Genomic DNA, 21770 nt, shown 5'->3' with positions numbered 1-21770 from the left:
AAGCTTCCTGCTCAGGGATTGTGATCCGGATGCTATCCCCAAGCAGGAATCCTTCCTTAAGGGATACCTGTGCACTGAAATGGGGTAGTTGCCCCCCTTCCAAAGGTGCTTCTTCCTTGTGGGGGAGCGATCGGGATGTCCAGCTCAAACCTGCCCACCAAAGAAAGGAGAAGCCACCGAAATGATATCGCCCCAAGTGGAGTTGGATTGTGTGGGGAAATGCAATGAGTGGTTCTGCAGAAACGTTCCATAATGAGCGAAGAGGGAACAGCATTATGATTGAATTGTTTTTCGCAGTGTGCTCAGAAGGGCAAGACATATTGGGAAGCTAAGGTGCAATCACAGTGCGCTTTTTTAGGCAGCGGAAATAGGTGTATTTAAGTGGAAAACATTTAAAAGACGGTCAGTGGTAGTCTGGCATGTTAGACGTCGAGACACGTGTGTTAAAATACTATTGAGATGATTCTTGAATTGAGGTTTTGTTCCTCTGTTTACTGTCAGGATTTTCTCCAATAAAGTTCTGCTTGGAACCAAGGATATGCAAGGTGTTTACCACCAGTGGATGGCTCAGCCGTAGAGCTGTTAGTAACAGGTTCTCTTAACTGAAGTAATATTGTACTTTAATTCACTGTCCTATTATTGCCATATTTATTCATTGCATTCCAGCAGACAGTAGTAGAACCAGCAGTCACACAGGCATACCACAGTGACATGCAGGGACACATTAGCAATCCATACTTATCTAATAAAAGAAAACGTTTCGCTAAAGATTAATTTAAACCCGGTTTTATTTGCAGAAAAAATGTACATGGCAATCGAGGTGTGTCTCTTGATAGTTTTACTTGTCCGATGCCTCCGGTGGGACCCACTCGTGTATCTTCTTGCGAGTAGTTGAGAACGGGACATACTGCCCCGGAGTAGCGCTCATGTTGAATTTGTGGTTATCCCAGATGAATTTACGAGGAGTTGGTGGGTGGGTTGTTGGGGGTTCGTCAGCAATTGAATGAATCCACCGATGCCTACATTTAATGAGAAATAACAGGTTATGGTCATACAGTTATTCAATCAAATGCATACTTGGAGTATTCAAGCTGCCACAAACAGCAATTATGTTAAAGCAGTAGTAATACAAAATGTTTTTTCAAAAACTCATTTTTCAGACCAAAACGTAACCATAAACCTTTCTTCTAGAGCTGAGGAGTTGAGGGGTGTTTATTATTTGTTAAATGCATTTATTTATGACATTCCTATCCCAAGTCTTTACATTTACAGCAAATACGGAAAGCATTAGATATTGTTGTGCACGAATAAGAGCAGAACCTGCCCAATCTATAAAATGGGGCAGAGAAATCTATGAGCACTGATACAGAGAGGAGGGTTGTCGAGACATGTTCAGGGTCTCTATGTCATTAGTTTAAAAAGCTTGCTGAAGGAGAAAGGCTTAGGAAACTGAAGGATGTCACTGTGCAGCAAGAGCCACAGTACAGTGAAGGGAGCAATGAATAAAGAAAGGGCCCTTCAACTAATGAAGAACTCTGATCCATACCCTGATACGGTCTTCCCTTGACCTCTTTCTTGCCACACAACCCTGTACTCAAATAACCCACCGTGTATCGGCATTGCTCTATCCTTCCCTATCCTACACTCAACTACCTCCCTCTTTTACCCCCAACTTTCTACCCTTTGCTTTTCAACTCATTTGGAGGTGTTTTGCTGAGCCACTGTCCCTTTATCTTTTTTGTACTATCTATTGTTTGAATGCCTGTCTCCTCCGGCTTTTTGTAGAGATAATGTATATCCTAGTTGTTCTCTATGGAGATTCGAATACTTCCCAAGTAAAGCTGTGCTTTATAAAATGCGCTATATGCTATTAAATATAAAGAACGGCATCAATGATTGTGCGTGAGAAGCTTGAGCCTACACGTATGTAAATCATGATAAACAACTGGAAAATGGGGTAGACTAGATTCTGAAACACTCGGGTTAGTAGAATGACAGGTATACTATCATTGATGAAAATGCACAGATTCAGGAGGTTAAAAGATTGACAAAAAGACAATGGAGCAGGACTACATGGAAGAAATAGGTGAGGATTTAGGTTGCACCAACAGATGTCAAGGATCTTTCCGATGTGGGTACTAAATGTATCCCTCTTGTTGTGGGGTACGACATAGTCGGGTGAGTGGTAGATGTAGGCATAGACAGTGGGGCAACAGCATAAATGGTGGAATCACAAGTCTACGACACATATGGGGTGACAGAGGACAGATAATGGGGCCAAAGTTTAGAAAGGTAGAGTCATGAGGGCTCAACTTCATGAGAGCTGCCAAGGAAAAATGCTGGCACCTCCCTCCAGATGGTTGTCGTCAGGATAGCAAAACCCACATCAGGAGAAAAATGCCTACCACACTGGCAGGAATTCTAAGAGGATAGATGCTCCACTGTCTGTGTGGCTGATACTTCTTCTCCACCACAACCAAAGTTTAGGGTAACATATGTTGAACTTTAAATGAGGCCATCTATTTAAATGGTGTGGGTAGTCTGTCTAAATAGCAAATATGGGCAAAGCACTACGCTACGCTTGCGTAGTTTGCGCTACTTCGCACTAAGCGAATTGCACGTAGCACAGTGCAAACACGCGTAGCGCAGCGGTAATTTTTTGCTTGCTCGCGGTCCTCAACGTCAAGTTGGCGACCGCGAGCAAGCAAAATGACATCCCGGCATGACTTTTTCCTCGTTCGCGATCAGCAACATCAAGTCGCAGCTCGCGAGCGTGGAAAATAAACCTCCCGGCGAGATCAGGTTTCTCATTGCGAGTGGTCGGGTATGCTTGCGATGAGAAACTACCAGTCTGCGTTGAGAAAGCTGCCGCTCGAGTAAAAATCTACTCGAGCGGCAGAAAACTACAGCTCGCACTGTGCAAGATGCTGTTTTCAATGATTGCACAGTGCCGGATGCTTGTCCGCACTGTGCAATCATTGAAAACAGCGTCTTGCACAGTGCGAACAGGGTACTACGCAGTTCGCGAAGTGCTACGCGTAGCTCGCGTAGTGCAAAGTGCACTTTGCGTAGCGCTACTTCATGAACTACGCCCAGGGTTACTAAATAGAGTGAAATGAGCACCTTTGCAGTGCACACAGTTTGCTACCTCATATAACAAGCACTTGCAAAGCCAACAGGTCTAGCATTAGCTGCCAGCCTGTTGGCTTTAGTAAGAAATTACCCAATTAAGCATATTCAGTGCTCCAAAAGGTGGCATCAGGATTCAATCATACATTGCATATCAATGAACTAAAGTATTATGTAAAATGGAGCCCATGAAAAAGAAGCATAAACCAAGTGTATGTGAAAAATTATATATTCTTGATGAAGTTATCCAATACTACAAATCATATTCTAAAACAGAACATGGGGTAGATAACATGTAAAACAATCCTACATTAATCCTGTCTCACTAAAGGCAATTTGAGATTATAAATTATGAAGAAAGTATGATCACTCCACTCTTATCTCTGATATCATCAGTCCTTTAGGTGGAATCAATGATTCAAGGATGTAGATCCACAAAATACTTTATAGAGAAGAAGTGGAAGCACCCTCGAATTTTCGGTCTCTGAAGTCCCCAGTACTCAAGACCATCCTCAGGACAGTGTTAGCTAAAATTGTTGACCCCTCGTAAACCAGTGATTAAAAAAATTATTTAGCTCCAGTCAACAATTGTTTCATAAATGTATGGTATATCTGAATTGAAAAAACAGAATATAACGGATTGAGCTCTACAGTCTCAATCAAAAAGACGCAGCATGGCTAAACGCTAATGACTGGCAGCAGAGATATATGAAGTCACGAGCAATATGGCCGGATACCTTCATATCTCCTACAGAATGGTGAACTGGGGTCCTATTGAGCATGGGCCACTGAAGTACGCTTTCTTGATGAACAATCTATTGTACTAACCATCAACTCTTTTGAAAGCGCTCAATGCCTGTAATCTGTCCTTTGCTGTATGTGATTTCTGATTGTGTTTTGTTGCAGTTTATTTCATTCAAGTTAAAAATCAATATACAAATTTAAAATAACAAATGATTTTAAATACGTGTATTTGAAACAATTATGTTCACTTAAATAGATTTACTTGTGGTAGCCCGTATACTAAATGGTAAAATAGTTTTATGATCCATTACAGTTGCAATCCAAATCTGTAATAAATGTGCTCAGTTCGATTCAAACAATATTTTCCCTGGCATTTCCCACCGCCATTGTAAACCTAAAAATGAATTGTTGGAGAACAGATAGCGATACATCTACGAGCCTCAGGCCAGGCGCCACATTAAATACAAAATATTTAATACATAATTAATACACAATTCAGTGTATTTTCGACACTGTGTTGTTCAAATCAAAAACTTATTTCAGATAAATATTTTGCTGTTTATCAATTATTTCTTGCTCCCATTACAGTTCTTCAAATCTGCAGGCAACACTTCCAGGGTAGAGAACTAAAGATAATTTATGTCTTGAACTTCTACAGAGAACGCATCTTTTATTTAATTTAGATTTCAGCAGTACCCACGTGGGTGGAAAAGTAAAAGCTTTTTTAGCTAGAAGCTGATAATTTATTTTCGGTTCTTTTTTTAAAACTGGAAATAGTTTGATTATAATTGGATGTTTCTTCACCACCTTCTTAGCGGCGCTGCAAGAAAGGAATATTATATTGTGTAATACTACTGTCCTATTTGTCCCATCACCGCAAATAAAAATATTTTGACTACCAAAGAAGGGTCAAGAAATACTGTATATGAATTAGAAAAAAGTAAGAGTAGTCAGCTGCGTGTGAAAAATACACACATTATGCAGTATTTTAAAAAATCTTGACTGCTTTCTCAGGGAGGCAGGAAAACAAGCCTCACTCAACACTGTCTCACCTGAACGCACAGAGCTGACAGTTGCAGAGCTACAACACAATATGATACCGGGTCTAAAGATTGAGAGTGCTAAGAATGCAGACACGCTCACAAAAACCAAAGAATATAATATAAAATATACATCTTTTTTTTTTTTTAAATTGTTGATTAAAAATCACTAGTACATGTGTATAGGTTATAGAATGCAAGAATCTAAATATGATTTTTCAGAATGAGCGGACTCAAAAAAGCCTGTGACGTTAAAACGTGCTTTTATATGCAACGCAGCCAGAATTTGCAGCAATTGTCTAAGACCACCTCGTTAGATAAACGTTGTATAAAAAGGTTACGGTGTTGCTGGAGAGGTGCAAGGGGTCAATAAATACAGATCCTCGCACTGGCCCGCAGGTACCCTCCGGTCACAGGCTCATACAGCTCTGTGCGTCAGAGACCGTGACAGTGCACCCCAGGCTTCAAAAGACTAGAGCGAGGGAGGAAAGGAAAAGGCAAAATAAAACAAATCTAAGGGCACAATGTAGAAGTAGCACTGTCTGCCACTCACGGAGCAGGATTAGGGGAAATGCTAATGTTTGAAAGCAGATGCATTCTTTTGTTAGAAAATGCAAGAAAAAGAGACTTTACGCTGTGTGAAATTCCATCTATGGCCTTACAGAAAACAGCGTCAACACAACCCACAGCGGTATCCAGGGGAGGGAACTAGAGGCGACAGGATCTCTAGGGTGAGCTGGCCTCCAAATGTACGGTGTGCACACAGTTATAGATACCCTAGAACTATAATCAAATACGTTACCGTGTCCCTAGTAGCACTATTTAACCCCTTCCCCGCTCATGACGGAGCCGCTCCGTCATGAGCCACGGTTGCGCTGTGCTCATGACGGAACGGTTCCGTCATGTCACGGCCGTTGGCGGCCGCTCCGCCTATGCGGCGCTGTTTCCCCGCCTGTGCGGGGGGACAACGCAAATGGGCGGAGTCATGACGGAACCGTTCCGTCATGAGCACAGCTCAACCGTGGCTCATGACGGAGCGGCTCCGTCATGAGCACAGCGCCACCGCGCTGCCCCCCCCCGCTGCGGCGGAATTCCCGCCGCAGCGAAAGGGTTAATAGGAGTGCTGGGCATATCAAATGGACATATTACTTGGCATTAACATTTGAAATGTGGGGATTAGCGGAATAATTACCTCATCACCACTGACGACGGTAACAGTGGTGATGGGGTAATAGTTCCCCTAAACCCCACCTTTCAAATTTTAATACCAAGTAATATGTCCGACGAATAAATGTAATTTCGGGTATTACATTGGTTTTTAATTCACTACTCACGCGGGCCCCCTAAAAAAATTAGAAGTGCCTCCCTGTCTTCAAGTGTAGGCCCGCTCTCTATCAAACCAGAATTTTAGAGAGCGAGGGCTGTCATATGATGAAGCATGACACCCAGTGGTGTGTGAGGACAGCCCTGCACGTTTCTTGATATGCCCAGCACTACAATTAAGTAGTGCTACTAGAGACTCAGCAACGTAATGTAATTGACTATAGTTGTCAGGTAGCTATAATTGTGTGTTTATAGAAAACAGCACAGTGAACCTGGTCATCAATGTAACAAGCAATGCCAAAGCCAATAGGTTTCAGACCTATAATGTACGCGCTAAGCGGTTAGCTCTGCCAAAATTTGCTTGTAAAGTATTGTATTTTTGGGTTACGGTTATACTACGCCCCATGACGAGGTACAGCCCAGTAGGTGTAGTAGTGTGGGGGTAAGGACAGGAAAGAACAACATATCTCAATATTTGGTTTTGTATGAAGAGGACACTATGTGAAAGAGAAAAGTTTGTATTCTTGAATGCACTGGAAGGGCACGAAGGATGGAGTGTAATCAGTGTAGAGCAGAATTCAACAAGGAGCATAACGCATAAGCAGCCTGTGAATGTTAATATGTAATTGAATGTGGTGGCAGCTAATGGGCAAAAACAACGCCCATTAGGTTGTGAAGGTTCGAAGTGGAACAGGAACATGGAGAGCGGGTGGTCTTCTAGAAGGACAACAGCTATGGTTTGAGGTTGTTCTGAAGTAACACAGGTGAAAAAAGCACAAGCGTGGTTTGAAATGAAAAGCACATGTGAGAGAAAAAGGTGTTGTGGCACCACTGCAACTGCTGTACCAAAAGAGGCTATGCCTTTTCAAATGGGGAGCAAACTACGGACGGGAGTGAATATGTAGATGGGTGAAATGAAGCAGGTGTGTGTGGTTAATCGGTGTGTCTGGGGCATGTTGCCACTGCACTTGCACAAAAGAAAGCTATGGGCCAGAAAGTGTAGCGGTGTCGGCTACGGAAGGGAGAGGTCTGTTGTGGGGTGGGGGTGCAGCGAAGAAGGGTGACAGCTGCTTGTGGTGTTATTACAGCACAGACGTGAAAGAAGACACTTTGTAGTTGACAACAGTCAAGTACAAAATGTGCGGAAGTGTGCAGTGAGGGAGACGGTGTGTGATGGCCCCAGTGCATGGAAGGAAATAGGCACATTGGGTGCTTTAAACACCTAAAATGAGTCATTGGCTTGTAGTCGATTGGTCCCTGAAGCGACCGTGTTCTGGTGCCACTGCACCTGCTGCATGAATGGAAAGTACTCCTGTGGAAGTGCAGATGCAAAGGGATGGGAGAGGTGCCATAGAAGATCAGTAATGGGAGTTGTGGTTGTTGCTTCAGAAGGATAAGTACTCAGTTTTCAGATGAGAATACCAGCAGCCACTACATAGTTACACACAAGCATCTGCAATGCAATCAGTCTCGCATTAGTGAAAGTTTGAGCTATTGGGGTTGCAAATAACTATGTTTCTTAGTTATGTTTTTTTGTAAAAGATATATCCCAGCAGTAGCTTAAGCAATAAAGGAAAATCCACAAAGCAAGGAAAGGGTGCAGTACCAAAGGCTTTTATTTTCTTATTGCTCATTATATGGCAGTTTCTGGGTATCAAAACTTACAGGCTTTCTGTAAATATAAGGCATGCGCAAAACTGTGTTGTACTTTAAGGTGTTGTTTAAGCGTTAACACATTTAATATAACAGTCTTCATTTTTGTTTTCGACCCGACTAAATAATACTATTACAAAATGTGCTGCATAATTTGCCTTTCCATAATTTACTCAATCCTGCCACATAATTTGGTCCTCTTCTACCACATAATTCTAGTGGCCTTGCCTATTGGGCAGTGCCAGATGGGCAGCTCTAAAAGGTGAATGAAAAGACAGGTGTTTTGAATATTTGTGTGCCTGTTTTATGGTCTGGTGGGACAACAAGCCAACTGTTTTCAGAAATGTTTTGTATGGTGTGATGTCGGCATATGTACTGGTTGAGAAGCCTGCGCCTAGCTGGCCTGCTACAGGGATCCGTGCGCACACCCGAAATCACAGGCTGCTATTGAGAAACAGCTCGCGTGGTTAGTGTGCCTGCTGCTGAGACGTGTTTGCAACCTACAGACATACGTTTGAATCCCAACAGGACAACACCACCCTGCCATCATTCTATCGCTGGTAAAAAGAACACCTTTGAATTAGGGAAAACGTTACTATTACTACTATAATAGCTTATTAACTTGTAAGAAAATGAGAAACAGAATCCAGAGGGCGCCTAACAAGTTCCCTGCCCTCACCCCTAAAAAACACAAGCCTGTAACATTCCCTATAGAGGAGAGGGACAAGTAAGTCAATACTAGGAACATTTGTTATATCTGAATGGTAGTTGATGTGGGACTGAGGACCACAGAGTCCGCTGTCAGGCTGACATTCAACATTATGGTATGGTATGAACACCTACATTGGGTGCTAGGCACATTCCCCACTTCATGAAACACAGAGTACAACGATGGCTGCTGGTATGTCTTCTTCCACTCTGCGGAGAAGTGGCTTTCTTTCCTCCAAAGCCCTCCTCCCGCCATCGTCTGTAGACAGAGTATCGAGTGGGCTGCTTGTGCCAACAGTGGAGCATCTGATAGTAACATATTTATCCCTTCTTTCTTTTTCTTTTTTTTTTATTGACACTTTTCCTGTGGGGTAGGTATCCTTCAGACATTCCTGAGGAGGGGGGTCTGCACCACAGGTTTGGTAAACTAATGGGCGTTCCCTTTGCCGCGATGACTGGTGAGACAGACCTGTATCAGTGCAGAGGATATCAGTGACAGTCCAGCTCTCAGGGCAGATTTGACATTCACTTTCCCTACAGCCGGTGCACCACAATCACTGAAACTCCAATTTCAGTGCTTCCCAACCTAAAGCAATACATTCCAAAGGACAGGCTTCAGAAACTGCAGGCACAGTATTAACTGCCTCACCATGCTTGGTGTCCAGCTCTATTCACAGTCTAGCACTTAGAAACCGTTCACTGCATTAGTTGTGCTGTCCACAAGGGAAAACATACAGAGGAAGGAGATCGGGTGCTGGAATGACTGGAGTTCTTCTACACATACAGGAATATCAGTTCAATAAGCAAGTCAGCAGGAAACATGGCGCCACGCTTTTCATTTGGATGGGGTATGCTTAGGACCACCAATCCCCAATGACCAACTCATACAAGTAAAACCAGTACATCTCTTGAGCAGAAAGAAAAGTTTTATAGTGACAGACGTCCAGGCAGAAGCATTTCATCGGGTCATTACTGAGGTGTCTAGAAGTGTAACTAACGCCTTGGTGTGTGTGCACCCCGCTAAAGGCACAGACAGGATTGACCTGCACACTGCAGAATCAGGCATTCACCCTCTTTTAACCTTTCTACAGGTCATGCCTATGGTGAGAGCTACTGCCCTTGGATGTAACCGTAGGAACGTGTCTGACGTGATGAAATATTTAGTTCACGGCTGTTCACTGAAAAAAATTGGATTTGTTTTTGGGCAGAGAAGGCAGACCCAAGTGTTCCACGAGAAAAATATTTTGAGATTACAGAACAGACTTCGGGGGCTGGTCTACCATGCTCACGCCTGAATGGTGCATCATTTATTTATTTAACACTTATAGAGCGCACTGCAACCCTGCGGGCATCCTGGCGCTGAGACATAGAGAGAGAAAGCTGATGTGAAGGATTACATGGCTAGATCAGAGGATCATACTTTTGGGAAGAGCCACGTCTTGACTCTCTTATGGAACAGCATTAGGTTCTGTATACTCCTAATTTCCAGAGGAAGACTGTTCCAAAGGCGGGCAGCAGCTACGCCAAAAGCTCTTCCCCCAGGGTTGCTAGGAATCTTATCAAGACTAGCAGAGGATGAGCGAAGATAGCGTATAGGTTCATACCATTGGAATCTGTCTTCGAGTAATTTAGGCCCCTGTCCATGAAGTGCCTTGAACACAATACATAAGGATTTGAACAGAATCCTTTGAGTCACTGGAAGCCAGTGCAGCTCTGCCAGCGCTTGTGTCGTCGAGGAGCGACGTGCTCGAGTCAGAGCAAGCTTTGCTGCTGCCTCCTGGATACTCTGGAGTCTAGTGATCAGATAGCCTGGGGACTCTAAGAGCAGGGCATTACAGTAATCCAGGCAGCTCAGTATAATGCTCCTTACAACCGTAGTTCTTGGAATGGTAGCACTTTCCGGAGTCCTCGGATGAGAGTATAACAACCTCTTACCAGTTTATTAACATGGGACTCCAGAGTCAACTTTTTATTAAAACTGACCCCGAGATTGCGTACTGTGCTCACTGGTGTCAGAGGGCCATCTGAGGCTATTGGCCAAAAATCATCTGGTAGTCCTCAAGGGATTCCACCCACCTTGCAGTGTAGAATCTCTGTTTTCTCGATATTGAATTGAAGTGAGTTGTCCCTCAGCCATTTCAGCCATTGTAGACGGTAGTGTATTTATAAATGTATTGGAATAGTAATAGTAATATTGCACGTCATGATTTACATGGCATTAATTACATTGGAAAACGCAACAAGCATTTGCAATGCAATAGGTCTCGCATTATTAAAGTTTGAGCTATTGGCATTGCTAAATAATGCAATACCAATAGCTCAAACTTTAATAATGCAAGACCTATTGCATTGCAAATGCTTGTTTTCCTTAATATGGTGTCCAGTGGAACAGATTACTTATTATAAGTAATGTTTCCAAAACGTGTTTACAGGTTTGCATTCTGACACTAGAAAGACTGCTAAATAATGGTTATTTATTAGGTGAATTGCACCGACAAAAGCAAACATGTAATTCCCTCAAATCTAGAATCAGATAAAGTGTATGATCGATTAAAAACTTCAGAAACAGATGTGCTTACAAAACGAAACATTTATAAACTATTCTTTGTTTAGCTCCAAACTGATGACTATATTACTCTGGTTCCAGCCAGCTTTTGCCCCCAAATGTGAGCACTACTTCTTCATAGACCCCAGTGGTCAAACATCTTGGTTTAATAATTGATGCGCACTTACTCAAACTAAATAAGTTCTGGCGGTGGCCAAGTCATGTTTGTATCAATTTCACTGCGCTAGGCGAGTACTTTACTCGTTTACGCCTGCTCAAACTAGGATTACCCTGGGATGTCCCTACTTGGGACCCAACATACTCCCTCTCCTCTATTGTTAGAAGGGTCTCATGTCAAAGTCAAAAGGTCTGTACTCGAAATGACCATGGTGGCCCATATGAAGGGGCTTAAAAGTTGCCTCGCTGTGCCTCCCACTGTCACTACAGAGCTTGCATTGTAAAGCGCTTATAGGACTATAAGGCCGAGTCAAAACGCGCCGGGAGAAACAGGCAAAGGAGGAGGCAGGATAGGGGAAAGCGAAAAAATGAATAGGTAGAAGGGGCAATATAATGTTACATCACTCGGTGTCCTTGTATAACGTGCATAAGTACTAAATCCGCCTCGGACGCTAAGTGGCAAGACGTGGAGGAAATGAAGATAGGAGTAAGATAACTTGTTACCATGTCTTACTGCGTGCAGATATTACGGTATACTCCAGTGACGTAACAGAAAATGATGTAGCCCCTGCTGAATGTGATGAGGAGCCCGACTCCTACAGATCTCACTAGGGATATGGCAAAAACATACCATGGCATGGGGGGTGTCTGTAGGGGAAGCACAACCACCAACCGGTTCCTTTAGAAACACTAGAATTTAAAGCAATGTGTGCATAGTTCACCCCTCCAACAAATAAACACCCTTCGGCAGAGCATGCTGTGACTGTAACAGCAGAAGAGATTCAAACTCCCACCGGTCCACATATTTACACTCCTAACATAGCGCCTAGACGGCTGCTTGCTCTCTGTCTTTGCATCTGCTAAATCCATCTCATGCTCTGATGGTGTCCAGGGCATTTTGTTCTCCAAAAGTATTTACATCTGCTCTGCTGCATTCTGGGGTTTGACTTCGGATCGGTGATCGAAGGGGGTGCCGGATCCTGTCACACAGCCGCCCTGAAAAGGACACACTCCTTAGATAAACACAAACACCAACACCAACACACGGCATGGATAAAAGTCTTAACTATTCCAGGTGCGACGTAGATGAAGTACAGGAAGGACGACGAGAGGGAGAAGAGGAAGAAGACAGCCACCACGGAGCCGTTCGGCAACCGGAAAAATCTGCTCATAGCCACACGTAGTCAACGATTTAAAAAATGTGAAAAATAAAATAAAACACAAGTTCAGAACGCAGCAGGCGCCTCTGTAAGAAGTCACATTCCAAGGGGCGTGGCCAATGTGAATAGGGGTGTGGCTTAAAACACGTATTCTAAAAATGTGTGCTTAGCATAGTGTGCCGCCTGACTTCTATTTTGCTGTTTCTGTCATTGCATCCAGATATATGATACAAGTAACATCATACCGACAACAAGTCAGGACTATTGGCTTGGTCAATGGTTGTTAGTTGCATAAGATAAATAAGCAGCAACTATGACTTGTATATAATATTGCTGTCACTGCAGTCCGGGAAAAAAAGGACCACCTGTGCCAGGGCATAAAACGGAGCCTGAAAGAGACTCGTTTCGAGCCTCCCTTTAAAAAACTGCCGGTGCTCAGACCTGGTGGGACCCGGCCCACTTAAAGCCCTGGGTTTTTCAATGTATCAAAAAAGACCAAAGGGGTCATATGTACAAACACACTTTCTCATGGACACAGAATGGGTAAAACCCTTTGATACATCTGGTACCTAAATCCCCTGTTGTCTAAATTTCTGCAGAAGGATTTGCCTATCCGTACTTAACAGACCAAACCAGGCTGGGTTTTCTCCGTGTGAAAAACACTTCCTAAAAGTAACCCATTTTGTGAGAGAATCAAGCAGAGGGAGTGGGGCGGGTGCAGATTTGTTAACCTTTCTTGCAAATATGTGTGTATTTCAGAAAGCATTATGAATAGTTTGCAGCATTTTCTTTGCACGTGTTAACTTGAATTGAGAGATTTGTCAACACATTAGTAGCAGTGCAAACCAGATGCCAGGGTCTCAAATTTCTCCCTATGTTGTCGCGTGGTTTCCTGATTGACATTTTACTCCCTGGTGAATCCCTTTGAGACACGGCATTTCCCTGCATGCAGCATAGCTGACCTTTGGGGATGACGATGGTGACATCAAGCCCACATTAAGTGCAAGGACGTGATGCATGTTGAAAAAAACCTTCCGTGAACTGCATCGTGACTGCTGCGTCCACGGGACGTCCAGTGCCAGGAACTGGTCACCAGACAAATGTCAAAGGCATAGATAGGGCGCACGAAAGTAATTAAGTCATTTTAAAAAATTTTTACCGAAACATTGTTTTCATGTTACCTTCGTTTTGACTACTTGAACGTTTTAGTCAGCATTATTCGGGGGGAAAAAACTTGGTAAGTACCTAGATAACAATTAAGTTTCAAATAAAACCTCAACCTCCATGCTTGACCCACAACCTAACGTGCCACATCAGTGATATCACTTCACGCATGACAAAAGGCACAAGCTTAAAACCGTGACAGCTGTTACCTAGTGAACGTGTGATGTGGACCGCTGGGCTGTAGTTTTCAGATGATGGAGCCTATTTAAAGTGCTTAGAAACGTCAAAACTGTGGTATAAGCGCTAACTAAACAAGCATTAGCATAGCCAATAGGTCTCGCCTTTGGGACCTTATAAGTGTTTAGCCATGCAACAGTTGCATAACTAAATACTTATAAGGTCCCAAAAGCAAGACCTATTGGCTATGCCAAGCGGCCGTGCGGCCGCAAAAGTGATCGCGATCAAACATCAAAGTGGACGCACGGCCGCGAAAGTGAAAGTAATCGCGGTAAAGCGTGACGCGCGCGCCCGCGCACTTGCACTGTAGCTCTAGGCTGGCCTGGTAGCACTTTTTGGAGCCCTCTCAATAAGTCTCGCCAGACCAGCGCATGCACTGGGTCAGGTGAGACCTAAAAATAATATCAAAATGATCCTCCTTAATGACGCGCAAGAACAAGGCTATTGACTTTAAATAGGATCAGTCATATTGTAATTATGTGGAAGACACCCTTGATCGTGGCACTGGTGCCGCCACCAACAGAAACATGTTTTTCGTGCAAAAGCCACCTGAATGACTTCATACAAGTAGCTTGGCTCCTAAGATCTCTGAGGTCTGCCTGCATGATCTTACCACAGACTCTCGGCTACCTACATGCCCCCACTGTGATTTTAACTTTTAACCCAATGAAACACACCAAAACAAGAAACATAAACTGCAGCTTCTCTTAATTCACTGCTGCTCCCTAGTTAAACATAATAAAAACCAAGAAGCACACAAGACGTCAGCGGTTCTTTCATTTACTTGCTTCCCTCTGAAATGGATCCAAAAAAGAACAATGTCGCGAGTGGTGTGCATACGCGTGCGCCACTACGAGACATGAGATTTCAATTTACGCGCCCGTGTCTGGGCACGATAATTGAAACCACATGGCCTATTGGTGTCTATTCCACGCACCAAGCGCGTACTAGACACCAATAGGCCATGGGCGGAGCAATGCCTTTGGCCAATTGCGTGCAGTCTTTTATAAAAAAGACGCATGCAAAGGCCAATAGCGGGTCACAAAAGGAAAAGCACACGCACGAGCGTATGTGATTCCTAGGTCAGCTTCCAAACCCCGTTTTTCACCTATTAAAGGTCTCGCGCTGCGTGAGCAGTGTTGCACACTGCAACGCTAGGCGCGAGACCTAAAAAGGCCCCAAATATATGTCACAGGGGACACTGTGTGCTCTTTTGCATGCCCGCAGTGCCCCTGCATCGAGCTGCTTTCATCTGGAGCTGTGTAAGACAAGCCGCTGCCAGTAATCAGAGCAGAGGGGTGAGGCCAGTGTGCGACGGGACACGGGCAAAGCTTCCTGACGACTTTTCTGAGTTTCCTGAAGAGAGCAGCGCACCCGAGGTCAGCCGGTGTGTGCTGGTAAAGTTGCCCCGTTCTCCCCTGCACGCCTGTCTGCTGCCCAGGTAGCCATAAGAGTATCAAAAGCAAACTCAGTAAGCTCATTGGTGCTGCACACTTAATTTCTGACTACCCAGCAGGAAAGCTGGTATCATCAAAACCACAGATTGCAAACTTAATTCAGCTCCGAGACACCAGGCCGTGCGTCTGAAAAGCAGGAGGGAGGAGGAGGCAGCTGCAGTTGAAGAGAGCGCGAATGGGAAGGAGGAGGAGGAGTCAGCTGCAGCCAGGGAGAGGGAGCAAGCATGGGTGCGTGCAGCTCCTGAGTTTGAACAAGCAAAAAGGGAAAAAGAGATCTCTGAAACAAATAAAAAACATAACCAGTAACAGCGCAGGGGTAGTCCTCATGGGAGGTTACAAACTCAGTAAGGAGGGACTACTAAGCTTATCAACCAACGAAAAGAAGCCATTTACAGTAAAGGGAGAAATTAGAAAGATGGGTGGTGCTTGAAGCCCATATTCTAGATACAGCATGTCTGGAAGAGACAGCGCATGCACTGACAATCAAGACCTAACAAAGTGCAAAGTCAGGGCCAGCGTGTCAATGACTGCAGTGCAAGTCAGGAAATAGGCAGCTGTGCTTCTGAGAGAGAAGTGAAAGAAAGCATTCATCTGTGTTGGGTTTTTTTGGGGCATGGTGGCACTGCAACTGCTGCACATCATATAGTTACAGCCTGGTAAGTGTAGTTGTGTAGGGCAGGGACGGAAAAGGAAGACTTGAAGGCGTGTTTGGGGGAAGCAAGAACATATCTCACGTAGGTAGGATTGTAAGTAAAGTGCAAGGCTTAAACAGGCATAGTTAATACCTTAGTACAGGCTGGAAGGGCATGAATGATAGAGTGTAATTGGTGCAGAGCACAATTCCACAAATGCTGAAAGTAAACTCCAGAAAAACAAAAAGCCTGTGGGAATGAGCCATTGTAAGCAGGTAGTGGTGGCAAAAAGGGGTAAAAGGAAATGAAGGGGGATTGTGGAGCTTTAAAGTGGAACAGAGAGAGGAACATGAGGGGGTGTAGAGAACAATGAGTGGGCTTCTGGTTGTTTACAAATAGCTGGTGCTAAAAATCACAGAAAATGTGACAAGATGAGAACAAGATTTACAAGTCTGTTTACAGAAAGGGAGCTCTCTGAAGGGTACTGGTAAATAAGGATTGTGCATGGGAGGAACAAAGTGTACCTTGAGAATCTAAGCCAACAAATGGAAAGCAAGAAAATGTGAGTTGCAAAGCCAATGGCAAACAATGGGAAGAATGAATTCTCAGGTCACGTCCCTGAAACTCCCCAAGATGTCTTTCGCATACCACACAGCTGTGCTCTCTGATAGGCTGCGACCTAAAAATGCACATCACTCGAGCAACCAGGGGGCATTATTTCCTTCTGTTACTAAGGATGAGATGCAGAAAGTGGCACTGCAGTGTTGTTACACAACATTCATTAAGATAGTTTTTAACTTTGATTGACACTCAGGTAGAGTTTTCTAGCAGGATAATTGCTCTGTCTTTCTTGCCCACCAGTGTCATCTTGGAACAAATTGTTATGACAATCGCTACTCAACTTTTGGAATCCCACATTTGAATTAATTCCCTGTACAAATTATGAATTTCAAAGCATTGTTTAGATGGCCCGTTAAATATTCCAGGGAAATGAGCCAACTTTAGCCCAAAAGGCTCCTGGACTGCTCAGTCCGCGCCCGTTTAGTCTCACCAGATAGACTGTCACTGTAAGCATTTTGTGTGCCCCAACCACCTTACGACTTGCATGTAATTTTTACTGGATTCGGCTTTCTTACCATAGAGTTTAGGAATCTAGCCCAAGTCAGGGAGAAGGAAAAAGTGTATTTTAAACAAGTAAAATATTTATCCCCACACTCGTATTTTTCCTACGTTTTGTAACATTTTCTGGATTCAACCTTTGTTTCACTTAAACCTTCGGAAAAAAATGAACCCACCGCATGCCTCAGGAAGTGGCTTATCTCCGATTGTAAGAGGGGAGAAAAGACAGTGGCAGCATACAACCTCCCGTCCACTCGCACACATCCCTCCCCCCACTGGAGGCAATTTTTAATCAATGTTGTGTCCGCTTCCAGTAGCTGTGGGAGCTCAGTAACGACAATTGAGTTGGAGAGGCAAAAATGTAAAGTGGCACCAGGGGCATGTGATCACCACCAGACCATGATAGCGCAAAATGTGCATCTTCCACCTGAGCTTTAAATTTGTTTCCTTTTTACTCTGGTCCAAAATGTTGCTGCATAGCGAGTGGAGACTCATCAACACTGGTGTGGTTGTTATATTAGATGGTAAGGAGTTATTTGGTATCACTCGTACACCACTGTCATGGAAGAAATCCATACAGCAGTATGCTTCTCCTAAACAGTTCAGTATTAGACCCTGCCACTGAAAGACTATAGAGCAGTAATCTGTGCATGTTTTCCCAGGCTCTGGACAGGATACTGGGCTGTATGATCATGGACCTCCTGCATTCAGAGAAGTGATCTCAAAGGTCCATTGGGTAAAGAATGGGGGGACGAGTCTGGACTAGGCTGTCAGTCTCCTAAAGTTGCTTATCTTTTGGTGGTGGCACAATGGATGAACTCGAATTGCCTCAATTTAAATGGCAATAAAACAAGAGGTTTTACCTATTGGCAAACACTCTCTGAAATGGGGTCCTCCCGGATGGCCTAATGTGCTGAGTCAACCTCCTGCGCCCAAACTAGCAGCTCAGGACCTGGGAGTTTGGGTTGACAATAAGCTGTCCTTTGAGCCACAACTTAATGCAGTCACATCCTGCTGCTTTGAGCTACTACGATGCCTGAAGAAAATGTCAGGTTTTTTTTCTCCATCAGTTCAGAAGATGATCGTAAAGGCCCTAATTATTTTGCATCTAGATTACTGTACATATTATGGACGCTGCTAGGCACTTTAAAAAGAAACTGCGGATCATTGAAAATGGGGCTGCGAGGTTGTTATGTCATTTGCTGAGAACTTGCTCAGTGTGGAATCAGCTGCGTAATCTGCACTGGCTCCCGGAGGAGAAGCAAATTCAATGTAAGGCTTTTTGTTTGACTCATTGAGTCCTCAATAAAGTGTGTGCGCCTATTCTGTTCGCTCTCCTCCAGCTTTATTGCCTAACCATGTTAAGATCGGCTTACTGCAATTTGCCGGTGATTCCAGGTTTTAATTTTGCCAAATAGGGAGGAAGTTCTTTCCATGTTTTAGCACTTAACCTTTGGAATAAACTTTCGACTAGCCTGCAGAACAAATCTAATCATTGCAGGTTCAGGAAGCAACTTGAGACTTGTTTGTGTTAGTTCTAAACCTTGCATCTTTTCCACTGCTACATCGGGTGCACTGGGAAGCCCTCTTGAGGGCAGCCATGCATGATATAAATGTATGCAACATAACATAGCATACCATGCCATTCAACCCCTCACCCTTTTTCTCTTCTTTCTTGTGGTACTGGGTATATTGATGCACTTGAATGGGGTGGGAGATTCAGAAAGGATTTTATGTCACTGGAACTAAGCTATACCTGGCTGATGACCCTAACCAGGGTGAACCCAGCCCTGGGTTGCTTGTGTTCCGGTTCAGGTAGGACCTGGCCTGACTGTTTGAGCTAGACTGTTCCCATTGGAGCAGGGTCAAGACTGATTTGCATATGGCTGGGTCCAGACTGAGGAGGCATGATACGCGGAACAATGGACTGAGATACGGCACTAGAAATTACGAGTGGCTGGGATTAATTCATACATTCTATCCAACATTTTTTTGTTACTTTAGTGTGTCGCCCTAAGTGGGATGGGTATGACCAGATCTGGGTCCTGTGCACACTGTCACTGGAACCAAGCTGTACCTGTCTGATGAGCCCTAACTAGGGTGAAACCAGTCGTTGGTTGCTTGTATGGGTGGGTGGAAAATTCTTCCCCGCCGGCAGGGTTTGCAGAGTTTTGAGCATTTCACGCTATGCATGTTTCACGAACTTCCAGCAAAACGCCACCAAGCACCACGTGATGGAGTTATTCTCACATGCAGCTCGCCAACGTTAAGTTGGTACGCAAGAATTTCCATCCCCCTAGCGCGAGTTTCAAGTGCTGGAACGCCACCCGGCAAGATTTTCTCAACTAGGACAGTTGCAACCATTTACGTTGAGAAAGTTGCTGCTCAAGTAGAAAATCTACTTGAGCGGCAGAAAGAAGCAGTGACCTCTGGCACACCGCGTGGTGACATTTGCACTAATTGTATAGCGGGGAACAAGCTTCCGGAACCAAAAATCAACGCGAGCAGCCACCATGCCAAATTACGCCCATTCGCAGAACTCCACTGAATCTTGCAGATTTATTAACTCTGCAGAATTCCACAGAGTAAATCTCCACAAGCTCCGCCCACCCCTAGTTGCTTGTGTACCGGTTCATGGAGGGCCTGGCATTTTTGTCTGGAGTGTTCCCATTGTAGCAGGGGCAAGACTGCTTTTCAGATGGCTGGCTCCAAACAGAGGTGGCATGGTGTGCAGAACAACAATGGACGGGGTGTGGTCCCAAGTAATTACCAGTGGCTGAGATCAATTCAAGCATTCTATCACTTTTGTGTATTTTCAAAACTGGACAACGATACCTTTATGACACAGCTATTTTATAATAATCATGAAAACAATACTGCATGATGTAATAGGATAACGTTTTTCAGACAGAAGCAAGCTGTTACATTTGAAGAATGATCACAGGTTCAGATTGTGGTTGGAAACACATTTTAATACATTGGTACTAATTACAGACAAAAAGGATAGTACACAGAACTAGCTTCATTTTTCGTAGACTGAAAAATGTGTTAAAAATGAATGGCAAAGTCATATTGGTAGTTTGATTCTATCCAAAGGACAATTTATAATTGTGAGGAATGTCAACTTGCATTCAGTATAACTCACACAAACGATGTCCTTTTAGCCATTGAAATCAGCTGTCGTTATCGCGAAAAAAGGCATTAGCATGCTTGTAACACAATGCTTCAAAGTTATTTAACAAAGATAGCTTTCAGTGATTAAATTGGAAATAGTTGGAAGGAATGTGATCAAAAGGCACAAATCCTTTTTAAAAGATTTTTGTGCGACAATCTCTAAAACATCCCATCTTTTCATATCTAAGTACCTTGAAGTATAGCTTAATATGCACAGAAAAACTGAGCATGCTATTAACACAGTGCAGTCACTCCAGTATTCCTCTGCTAAAAGGCAACCTGAGAGTTATTAAACATTATTACAGTAAAGGATTGTCCCTGGAGCTGCTGCAGGCAGACTTCCATAAGAAGATTAAACACATATCAGCACACTCAGCTTTTTATGTGTACTCTCACAAGGTGTAATTGCACTTTCCTTCAAGATGTGCTTTTGTCAAATCAGATCTATTTACTTGTTCTGATTACTATTTTTGTGTATTAAAAGGTTTCAGAGCACTGGAAACCGTGAACCGCTCGTTTATATCATTTTAATAATGAAAGAAAGGTCTAATATTCATATAAGCGGATGCTTATATCAGGCAGTCGAACACTAGAATTGCCAAAAATGAGAAACGTTCATTGGAAGTTGACTAATGTAGGGTTGGCAGATAACTATTTGAAAAGGACACCATGTTTCTAATCCAGGCATTTTTTTTTCACAAATCATTGCAATAAGGTACTCAAGTTCAAGTTCTCGATAAGAGTGGGTGACAGCAACGCAGTAGATTATCAACAGCAGTGTGCCTCCCAGACCATGGATTTACATTTATTTGCAAATAAGAATCTACATTAGTCTTCCTATTCAAGTTCAAAGAATGGACTTTTTGTCTTTTGTTAATTTTTCAATCAAATATGATGCCCCGTACTTGTTTTTCAAAACATGTTTTTCAAGAAAACGCTTTCTCCGGTAGTTTGATTGATTTGTGTTTATCTTTTTTTCTTATTCAAATCTATATACACATTTTCACATATACATGGATTATTTACATACTACACCATAACAATATAAGACAATTGGTATATGACATTATTATAGGCAATGTGTGACACTGTAACTTTCACAAATATCACCTTTTCAAAGTATGACAGCGCGAACGAAAAAAGACGGAGAAGAAAAGGATCGCGACCAGCTCAAACAACGATTAAATCCAAGTCACAGAAGACGCTTGAAAAGGCGTACAGCCAACATTCCCTGGCATGGGAGACAGCCTTCCATGTAAAGAACAGGCCACACCTTAAGGATTCAAACCTTTCTTAACCAGGAATACGTGTCCCACAAGAACATTTGCCCTGAAGAAGACCTTCCGCATAACAACAACCTAGGTCCACAGCAGAAGGTTGAAACGTGTTGGCGTATCCAAAATTGAGGCCAAGAGCTAGCATTTTTTGATACTGTCAGTGCACAGGTGGCACTGCACAGAAATCGTAATTCAGGACGATATACCAGCTTTTACACCAAAAGCTCTGAC

General features: G+C 43.5%; 1 protein-coding gene across 1 annotated transcript in view; it reads right to left on the bottom strand.

The window, feature by feature from the left end:
- Nucleotides 1–770: 770 nt before the first annotated feature.
- NDUFA12 (NADH:ubiquinone oxidoreductase subunit A12) overlaps nt 771–21770 on the bottom strand; it is a 278754-nt gene continuing 257754 nt past the window's right edge. Inside the window, exon 4 of the mRNA XM_085650626.1 lies at nt 771–1019. Coding sequence (XP_085506752.1) covers nt 839–1019 — 181 coding nt within the window. The 3' untranslated portion in view covers nt 771–838. The remainder of the gene's footprint in view (nt 1020–21770) is intronic.

This window comes from Triturus cristatus, chromosome 4_1 (genome assembly GCF_964204655.1).
Source record: "Triturus cristatus chromosome 4_1, aTriCri1.1, whole genome shotgun sequence".
NCBI classification, from domain to species: Eukaryota; Metazoa; Chordata; class Amphibia; order Caudata; family Salamandridae; genus Triturus; species Triturus cristatus.
This window is presented reverse-complemented; position numbering and strand designations above follow the sequence as displayed.